Source organism: Orycteropus afer, unplaced genomic scaffold (genome assembly GCF_000298275.1).
Source record: "Orycteropus afer afer isolate SDZICR_OR568_19922 unplaced genomic scaffold, OryAfe1.0 scaffold00025, whole genome shotgun sequence".
Lineage (NCBI taxonomy): Eukaryota > Metazoa > Chordata > Mammalia > Tubulidentata > Orycteropodidae > Orycteropus > Orycteropus afer.
The window spans coordinates 8,734,390-8,745,633 of NW_006921612.1; the positions used below are offsets into that span (position 1 = coordinate 8,734,390).

Consider the following 11,244-nt stretch of genomic DNA (forward strand, 5'->3'; position numbering starts at 1 on the left):
ACCCAAGGAGGGGTCGCTATGAGTCGGGGCCGACTCGACGGCACATGACAACAACAACAGCAACAATGATTAATGATGTTGAATATCTTTTTATGTGATCATTGGCCATTTGTGTATCTTGTAGAAAAGTCCAAGTTCTTTGCCTATGTTTTTATTTAGTTTGTCTTTTTGTTGTTGAGTTGTAAGAGTTTTTTTAAATATATATTCTGGATGGTAGACCTTTATCCAACATTTGGTTTGCAAATACTTTCTCCTGTTCTGTAGCTTGTCTTTTCACTTGATCATGTCCTTTGATGAACAAAAGTTTTTAATTTTGATGAAGTCTCATTTATTTTTTCTTTTGTTGATTGTGCTTCATGTATAGTATCTAAGAATCTATTGCCAAACCCAAGGCCTTGAAGATTTACCCTTATGTTTTCTTCTAAGAGTTTTAGCTTGATATTTATAGTTAATTCCATTTTGAGGTAACTGTTGCAGTGGTGTGAGGTATAGGATGGATCCAACTTCATCCTTTTGCATGTGATGATCCAGTTTTCTCAGCACCATTTGGCAAGTGATTCTTTCTTCATAGAATGTTCTCAACAATCTCGTTAAAACCAGTTGGTCGTAGATTTATGGGTTTATTTCTTTACTCTCAATTCTATTCCATTTGTCTATATGTCTAGCCTTTGTTAGTAGTATCAGGCTGTTTTGATTACTGCAGCTTTATGGTTTGTTTTAAAATAAGCAGATTTGTGTCTTCCAATTTTATTCTTTTTTTTTCCAGATTGTTTTGGCCATTTGGAGGCCCTTGCAATTTCATGTGAAATTTGAAGATCAGCTTTTCCATTAGGCCATTGGAATTTTAATATGGATTACATTAAATCTGTAGATTGCTTTTTGTAATAGTGTCATCTTAAATATTAAGTCCTCCAGTTCAAGAACAGTAGAGTGTCCTTTTGATTTGCATTTAGTATCTTTTTGTTGTTGATTTTCAAAGACAATTATATTTGCTATTGATTTTGAAAACTTGCCTTTTGGAAGACATGTGAGCATCTCATAAATATAAATGATCATTTTATCTGCCTTTATTAGGCCTTAAAGGATCTCTGGTGGTATAGTGGTTAAGTCATTTGGCTGCTAACCAAAAGGTCAGTGGTTCGAACCTACCAGCTGCTCCATGGGAGAAAGATGAGGCTTTTGTAAAGATTTATAGCCTTGGAAACCGTGTTGGGGCAATTCTGCTCCATCCCATAGGATCACTATGAGATGGAATTGACTTGATGGCAGTAGAGTAGGTTGGGCCTCAGCACTCTGTTTTTTTAAAACTGTCATCTACAAATCTCATTTAATTGAGAATTAGATTATACTCGTAAATATTTATTTAAGTATCTTTGAGAATAGTGTAAGGTGATGGACAAAAGCTTAGACTCTGAAATCAGACAGACCTGGAATCTAGTCTAAGTGCCTTGGCCTGCTAGCAGTGTGACTTTGAATATGTCATTGAACTGCTCTTGGTGTCATATTTCTCATCTGTAAAATGAAACCGATTATAGTTTCATACGGTATTGTGAGAACTAAATGAATAATATGCAAAAAGAGCTTAGTGCAGTAGCTAGCTCATTGTGAGCACTGAAAGTTATTCAAGATTGAGACCGTTGCAGTTAGCATTTGTCATCAGCATCATCCAGTTGATTGTCCAGATTAGACATTTTTGTTTTTATCCAGTCTCTAGTGGAAGGGTCGCTATGAGTCAGGGCCAACTCGACGGCACATAACAACAACAACAACAGTGTTGATCACACTATATTTATTTATTTGTATGTCTTTCTCTTTAGACTAGAAGCTCTCTGAAGGCAGAGACTATGTCTTGTTGACTCTTGTATTCCCAGTGTCCGGTATAGTGCTTTGCAGAAATTCAGTAAAGATCAGTTGAATAATCACTTGAAAAAGTTCTCAACCCTTTTACAACTTGTGCTCTTTTTTGTTAAAAATAAAATTTATATCTACCTTTAGGATAGTTTGAAATTCAAAGTAAGTAAAATATTACATCTAAAACACACTAAAGTTTGGGAACAAAGAGTTGTTTTATTTTCAAAGTGTGAAGCACCCTGAAAGATTGTGATACACATAAGTCATGGGGTACCCCACTCCACCCACCCCTTGAAGAATCAATCCACCAGTGAACAAATTGTCCAGAAACAACTTGGGTTTTAATGTCAGTTAGGGCACTAACTAGAAATACTAAAACCAAACCCACTGCCATACAGTTGATTCTAACTCATAGTGACCCCTGTTGGGTTTCCAAAAGCCGTAAATCTTTTTAGAAGTAAGTTGCCTCATCTTCCTCCCACAGAGCAGCTGGTGAGTTTGAACCACTGGCCTTGGGATTAGCAGTCAAATGCCTTACCACTATGCCACAAGAGTTCCTATAACTAGGTCTATGACTTAGAATTTAGTTATCTCTAAAGATGATGAGAGTTGGATCATAATATCTCAGCTTTTTATTTACTGAATGACTGATTGCTTATTGTGCATCAGATAATCTATTCCACACTTTTCATCTAAATCCTGAAAAATTGTAAGTGGCTAGTAGTATTTATTACTCTCTTTTTACTAATGAGGACACAGCCTTACAGAGGTTAAGGTTTTGCTTCTTGCTACCCAGCTAACAAGTAGAGTAACTGAATATGGGCAATTATAAAGAATATCACTAATGATATAATTGAGTAGAAAAGCAACTTCATGCTTGTCATGGAGGTCATTGTTACAGAGGTGGATGCAGATCATCTGTGCAGATGAACTTACCTTATTGGATTAATGAAGTCTTACAGAGCAGGAGGCTCTGCTAAAATGTTACAGTATTCCCCAAAAGATTGCCAGGCATGTCATCTGAGCAGTGAAGTTAGGCACCTTAAGGTGATGGTGGGTGTGGTGGGGTGAGAGATAGGGGATATAAGGCACTGTTGAGAAACGAAACTCCTGTTTCATAAAGGTGTTATATATCCCTCAAGTTACAGGGAAAATATACTTTCTTTTTAAGAAAAAAGGAAAATTTTTTCCCTAAGGAGTTCTCAGAAATATTTTTATAAGGTAAATAATGAGTTCTGCTTTCAGTTAATAAAGTCCTTAAATGAATCTTGAAGTCCTCTTAAGCAGTTTCATATTAAGTCTGGAGTAAATTGTTAATGTTGGCAATAAGTAGATATATAATTAAAGTATGTTAATCTTTTTATTTATTTAGCTTCCTTTTGTTTCAATTTATACTGCAAATGTTTTTCTACTTCCTCATGGTCCTCTGATAACAACAGCACTCTGAGCCAACACTGTTTTATGGATGTGTGTGTATCGGTGTGTATGTGCATGTATGTGTGAATGTGTGAGAGAGAGAGAATGACTGACTGACTGATCTACCCTACGCAGTGGATAAAATAAGTTTTTTCTTTGAATCAGTTTTGGAGCCTAATTTCTATAACATTTCTGTGAAAAAAAATTGTGCAAAAAGCCTCCATGTTGGAGGTTTCTATTGTTTCATAGCAATAAGCTAAAAAGTAATTTTAATCATAGTTACTTTGAGTTGTACATGATGACTTCAAAAACATGTTCATGAATTGCTTATGACACAAAGGGAAAAGAAAATTGAAAGTGTGTGTATGTGTATTTGTATTTGTGTATTTTAGTTGAGAGAAATAGTTTAGATTTAATTTCAAACCCAGAGATCCTAATCAGTTTTTTCCTGAATTTTGTGAAATGAGTGGTTAAAGGTTTTCTGAGTTCATAGTGAACATTAGAACATTGGAAAATATGTGTTTGGAATTCTGAAACACATATGATTCCAAGTGTTTCAAATAAGGAGTTATGGACCTATGGCCTTCTCAGAAAATGTTTTGTAGATAACAACAAATTAGAAGTTAAAAATTGACTAGATTTATATAAGAAAGTTTGCTTTACTTGAGCTACCATATTTTCAGAATAAATAAATTTTAGTGTACCAATTTTTAGCAGATTCTGATTCTTAGTACTTTTTATGAGTAATACTATCAAAAGATAAAGGCAGAGTAGTACAACATTGGTATTGGAGAAATTAATTTGAATAAACAAGTAACTGATGTTCTTTCAGGAGTATTCTGAAATCCAGATTTATTACTTCTTTTTCATCATTGTGCCTTGAGTTATAAAATAGCTCTAATCCTTGATCCATATAACCCAAAATGCTTTTCATGTAATTAGGAAACTTGGAATGTTCTTGTAGATTAGGGCCACTGATAGGGGAGTTTCTGAGGTTTGTTTTTTTCCCTCATTTCTCTTAGGGCTTGTGGAATGGTACTCTTTCTTTAGTGTCTTCACAGAATTTTAGACTTTCGGGAATTCCTTATTTTTTATCTGGGATTTCTATGTTGGTATATAAGCAATTTTTAGCCTAAATTTTTTCAACTTGATGTTTGTGATTAGATATCCTTCCTCTAACAGTACTCTTAATTTTTATAGGTATGCCTTACATTTTCTTGTACAAAGTGGAATATCCTATTGTATCATGATCATAATAGGAGTGGAAAACATGCACAAGTAAGTATTCACTTTGTTCACATATTAATATGTATTCCACTGTAGTAGAATTAGATTTTATTTATTATATTAAAAAATACTGAATTGTAATAATTTTTTCAAACTGTCATAAATATAAAAATATAATTATTGGTATGCATCAGGCTCCTGTTTTACTTATTTTTAATGTCTTTCAAAAAACAGGGTTTCTCAACTTCTTTGCTATTGACATTTTGGGCCAAGTAATTAATTCTTGGTTGTAGGGGGCTGTCCTATCCATTGTAGGATATTTAGCAGCATTCCTGGCCTCTATCTACTAGATGCCCATAGCACCCTCACCCAGTTGTGACAACCTTGAATGTTCTGAGACATTTTCAAATGTCCATTAAGGGAAAAATCACTTCTGGTTGAGAACCCCACTGGGGTTCTAGAGGGGACAGAGCTAGAGGGATAGAGTGAAGAGAATACATTGGAAAGAGACTTAGAAGGTAAATTTGAAAGGATTTAGTGGTAGATGGGAAATGCAGTTAGGAAGAAAGATGTCAAGGATCACTCTCAGATTTTTGGCTTGAACAGTAGGATAGATAGAAGTACAATTTTCTGAGGTAGGGAACCTAGGAGAGGGAAAGGATGGTTAGGTGATAAAACATTTTAAGTGGGTATATATTCAGTACCAAAAACAGTACCTGGTATGTAGTTAACACTCAATGAATATTTACTAAATAAAAGAATGTTAAAATCTATGAGACATAAATTAGAGCTGGGGAGATGAGCATAGAAGTCTGGGCCAGAGATGTAAATGTGGGAATAGAGGTGTACAAAAAGTACTTGGTTGAACCAGGGCTTCAAACTATTTCTTACTGGTTCAGTTATGGCCAAGAAAGTGAAACTGATACAGACCCAAATTTTAAAATTTAAGTGAACCAAAATGGGAAAAATTACAGGTTGAAATTTAATCTTCCTCTTAGAAAACAAGGGCAGTGTATGCATTACACAGCAATCAATATGCAGCCAAATCTCTTGTCTATTGTATTTTAAGCAAAGTCAGAAATATTGGTACCCTACTCAAAGATGGTGGCCTGCTTAAAGATGGTGGCACACTGAATCCCTTTGATTGTGTGTAGCTCTCCACAGTCCTGCCATAATCCCATCTCATGTATCAGGCCCCTGAAGGGACTCACTATGCCTCTTCTGAGACTCCTTTCCCAGGGCTTTGACCCGTAATTAAATGGAACCATTATCAACTGTTCTGGTTATCTTTCCAGATCCTCCCAGCTTTAAAACTTTGAGCCTGTTCTGGTTTTGCTTTGTTGGCCTTGACTAAACTGGTTTCAACTGCTTCAAAGCCCTAGGTTGAACAACCAGGGACAGAGTGCACTAGTAGATCCTGTTGAGGTGTTCCGTAATATCTGTTAAATGATATATGGCATTTGTACTGTGTTTGGAATTCTGAAACACATATGATTCCAAGTGTTTCAAATAAGGAGTTATGGACCTATAGCTTTTTTACCCTCTGCTTTTTCTAAGTCTAACTCTATTGTGCATGTTCAGTGTTTGGCATTTTGGTCTTCTCCATTTTGATATGCTGTCTTCTCTCAGTTTCCATTAACACTGCCTGCACTGAGAAGAAATATTTTGATGGTGTTTCAAGTGAAGCAATATTTGTACCTTCATGATCCTATTTTTAAAAATCTTATACAGATGACAACTTGAAAATGATAGTAGGTTTATAATATTTGATAAAAATATTGGTATGTTTTTAATCTGGATAATGGAAGGAAAGACTGATTAGATTATTGTGAACAATTGACTGTCTTACTGCATAGGGCAAAGAGTAATACTACGAATTAAACTGGAAGGTTAGTAAATTCATATCTAATAAAAGGAAATTGTTTCTTTTTCTGAAAGGCTACCTGTCTGGTTAACTTTATGATACTTCAGACCAGCCCTGTACAATCGGTGGCCACTAGCCACATGTGGCTATTTAAATTTAAATTAATTACAGTTTAAAATTTAGTTCCTCATCATACTAGTACTAAATTGGACAGCACAGCGAGAACATTTCTGTCCTGATGTTGGTGATATTAGAATAGGATTTCAGTGTTGAAATTTGACGTTATTGATGGAGCAGATTAGGATAAGTCTTTTGTCATGTAAATTTAACAGTAAAGTGTTTACTGTAAATACCCCAAACCAAACCTGTTGGCGTCAAGTTGATTCTGACTCAGTAGTGACCCTGAAGGACAGAGTAGCCCTGCCCCTTAGGGTTTCCTGGGTTGTAATCTTTATAGAAGGAGACAGCCACGAAGTGGCTGATGGGTTTGAACCGCCAAACTTTTGTTAGCAGCTGAGTGCTTAACTGCTATGCAGTGAAAGTTCCTCACAGTAAATAGAAAATGGATAAATAATTTTAAAAGTGTGTGTATTTAACTCTCATGTTTAGCCTCTTTCTATTTCAGTTTATACTCATACATGTTTTTCTACTTGACTTTACTCTTTTTTTCTCATTCTCTATATATGCACATTGCTTTTTCTACTCAGGCCTTATGTTAATTTAAAATGTTAAATGGATCAAACTCTTTAGAGTTTCACTTGCATACACTGGATGGGACTTATGCATTCCTGTGTGTCATTTAAAGTTTTTGTTTATGTATAATACGATTGTATTTATTTCTTTCAGTCTGGTCTTACATGGTATATGTAATACTTTTTTTTTTTTAACAATCAGGGTTTAAATCTATAAAGTAAAGAATTTGGACTTAAATGTAACAGTTTTGAAATTCGTGAATCTCTCTACTTTATGTTACTAATGAGATATTTATAATATAGGGTAACACTCTATTGAAGATTCATGTGTAAATTGAAATATTTTAATCTAGTTTTAATCTATTTTTGTAGCTGCCTTTGACACTGTAATGTATGTTGTATTACTTTGATATATGTAGATAATTTACCTTTAAAACTTAAGCCATCCTAGAATTCAATGTTTTATATAGTATCTATTTTTATATCAGCTTTACTATTTTAAGGAAAAGAAATAATAAGATTTCTTTTATAAATATAACATTTAAAATTTAGGTGATAGAAAAGAGGGATGGTCATTAATAGAGGGAGAATTATGAACTTTATGAGTGATTTACTATGGATTATTGTTTTGAAACAGATTGTCTAAAAAGTTAGTTGAAATGTTTACCTTCTTTTCAATATAGCCTTTATATAAAATGGGAGTGAAATAATGCAAAACCTGATATTTTACTGTTAAAGTGATAATGAAAAAATACGTTGTTACAAAAATTAAGGAGGGAATAGTAAGATCACAGAATATAAGAACAATATGCAAAAATCTATTTTATTTCTATATATTAGAATGAACAGTTCAAAAGGGAAAATAAAATATCTGTTCACAGTAGCATCAAACAATAATATGTGTAACAAACTTAACATCACTACACTGAAAATAAAAAGCATTGCTGAGAGAAATTAAACCAAACAAAACCAAACTTGCCCTAGAGTTGGATCTGACTCATAGTGACCTCTCCTAGGGTTTCCAAGGCAGTATCACTACAGACGTAGATTGCCTAATCTTCCTTCTGAGGAGTGGCTGGTGGGTTTGAACCACCAGCCTTCTTAGCAGTCAAATGCCTTAGGCACTACACCTCCAGAGCTCCTAGAGTATCCTCAAAGGAAGGAAATGTTGAAGGGAAGATTTCATAGCTGTCTTTAAATATTGAAAAGGAGAATATATATGTTCATTTTGTTAAAGCATCGACATGGAATAGAGTCTCTGTATGAAATATGAAGAGGCACATATTTGGCCCAAAAAATAATGACCTCATTTACTGTGAAACTATTTAGCAAAGTGATTTGTGAAGTTTTGAATTTGCAATTGAAGGTATTTAAATAGATGCTATTGGGACATTTTGATTTGAATGCTAAAGTAGATAGCACTAGATTTCTTCTCAATTCTCTTCTTATGATAATTGTTGACAAGCCACTGTTGGAGCTGCTGTAGCGACAGAATGTGGGGTGTCCATCAGGTATGAGTACCATTCGCCTCCCCCTCCCCAAATCCATAAAGGACACTAAAGGAAATTTGAGGAGTTCTCTATAATTTCAGTACTGACTTTGTCCATTTTTTTCTGCATTTTATACCCTCATTCATCTATTCTTTTTCTTTGAATACCCATTACCTTATTTATTTATTTATAATCCCTCGCCAGCACACATAGAATGGTGGAGGAGGACTATGTGCCACATTGAGTGCTGAGTGATTTACCACTCTGAGCTAGGTGTTGGCACCCTTATTTTATGAGTTAAGCAGATGGAAACTCTAAGTTATGTAACTGTCTAGGTTACTTTAACTAGAGAATGGTGGATATGAACCCACATCTGCTCTGTTTATTATTCATTTTCCCATGACAACCATGGTGTTTTAAGTAATCTAGTTTCCTTTGACTGAAATTCATTCACATTGTCTGTCACAGGCTGTTTACCCTTTACCTCTGTTTCAAAAATGAAAAACTCTTCCTGTTGAAGGAACCACAGGTATCAGCAAATGGAGGAGAGAATCCTCCTGAGAGATAAGATGAGGAGAAGTGTAAGTGAGCTTTTGTCTCTTGGCTTTGACCAAGAGCTTATGCTTTAGAATGGTCCACAGTTTATTCTGCTGTGCATGTATGTTTTAAGGTAACTTTGGGAGAAAAGGTTGGCAGCTTATCTTTTCCTCCCTCAGATGAGTTCCCTTTTTCCTTGGGGACTTTGAAGTCTAGAAAGCAGCACTGGAAACCTGTTTCCTGGGACCTGCTCAGTGTAGAAGATAGGAGAACTTTTTTGACACCACTGTCTCTTAGTAGCTACAGCCCAGAGACCTGGACATTACTTGCTTCATAATAAACCCTGAAGATATGTCCCAGCCCCAGTCTCCTTGTTTTGGAATCCTTCCTTTCCCACACATCTCTGACAAATACCTGTAGCTTTCCCTTGTGCTCCTTGCCCTTGCAGTGTTGATTTCCCACTCTGAACTGTCAATTTCTCTTGGTCTCAGTGATGGATTATTTAGATTGCAAGACATCTGACTCCGGTGCCAGCAGCAGTAAGCAACTGGACTTGCTGGAGCATCACTTAGCCAGGGCTTCAAGTCTTAGGCTTCAACTGTGGAGAGTTATTCTTAGGCTTAAGACATGGGTGGAAGGGCAAGTGAACTATGACAATATATAAAGGAAAAGAATTGAGGTTCATTCCCTTTGATGCAGGTATGTATCAGTCTTAATTTAGTAGAAAGATAACTTAATGATTTTGTGTTAGAGAAAATTCCAGTAAAGGCTATTAATTGTGCAATTAGGTTATTTATTGGTTCATGCATTCATTCATTTTATTTATTGGACCAAGTTAGTAACTGTCTACTATGTGTTAGACACTGTACCTGCAGCTCTTTCCCTGAAGGAATTCAATGTAGTAGGAGGTATATCAACTCCTATTTTAGTATAGTGTGTTAAGTGCTCTGATGGAGGATAGTTCATAGGAATAGCTAACCCAGCTGTGAGCAAGAAATGTAGGGAAAACCTTCCTGGAGGATATGATGTATGAATTTGAGACAAGAATGTTAACTAACTGAAGAGGTAATATAGAAGAACTTTACTGGCATAGTAAACAGCACAGATGAAGGCTTTTAGGCATGAAAGAGCATCTTGTGAAAGTACTAGTAGCTTAACATGTAGCTACTACATGTAGAGTATGATTGTATGTATGTGTGTGTTCCCAGGGAAGGATGAATGGGAGTAGAAACAAAGAGGGTGGAATTGGAAAATTGGGTATATATAGGGAATGTGTGGCCCTTAGTTTATATAAGAGGAAGGGGAATAGAAATGTGTTCAAGCATAAATGGCAGGAATTAGGAAGACGTTTTCTGTAGAAAAGGTAACAGTTTGACTAGGTTCTGTGGTGAATTGTGCTATGTGCAGAGTAAGCTCTTGTGGAACCTAAGCACTGTTCGTGTATTTTATTTTTTAATTTTTCTATGCGAAAAATTTGTTTTGTAGTCCAAAAAACATTCTTAGACTTCTGGAATACAGCATAAGGGCACTGCTATTATTGAAATACAAACAGCAAAAATGTGGGATGGTTAAAACAGGAAGCATAGAAAAGCCTGTTAACCTTGAGACGTTAAGCTGAAATATTTTTTTTTATAACTTGGCATGTAATTTTCAACAAAATAAATGACTACAGAAAAAATGTAAAAGATTTACGTGTATATAGTAAAATTGCATATGTGTAACGGTTTGCCAAAGTATATATGGGATTATATTTCAAGAGCTTAGAGAAATGATTTTAAACCTATCATCATATGGTTCAACGACCCACCAGTTTGAACAAACATTTATTATGTGCTACAGTATTTCCAAGGATCCCTGACGGCACAGTGGCTAAAGTGGTTGGCTGCTAACGGTATGTCTGCAGTTTGAACCCACCAGTAGCTCTGTGGGAGAAAAGGCCTGCCAATCTGCTTCCTTAAAGATTTACAGCTAGGAATCCCTATGGGCAGTTCTACTGTGTCCTTATAGGGTCACTGTGTGTCACAGTAGACTTAAGGACCCACAACAACAACAGTAAGAATATTTGCAGAAACCGAAAAATCACCCTGCCAGCCAGGGACCGCGTGGACTGTGCACCGTGGCTGGGGAACAAGCAGAGAAGGTGAGGAGAAGGGTGGGCTGAGCTGTG

General features: G+C 35.6%; 1 protein-coding gene across 1 annotated transcript in view; it reads left to right on the forward strand.

Annotated features, from left to right (window-relative positions):
• MBOAT2 (membrane bound O-acyltransferase domain containing 2) overlaps positions 1–11,244 on the forward strand; it is a 341,490-nt gene that overhangs the window by 111,459 nt on the left and 218,787 nt on the right. Inside the window, 1 exon segment of the mRNA XM_007935117.2 lies at positions 4,468–4,545. Coding sequence (XP_007933308.1) covers positions 4,468–4,545 — 78 coding nt within the window.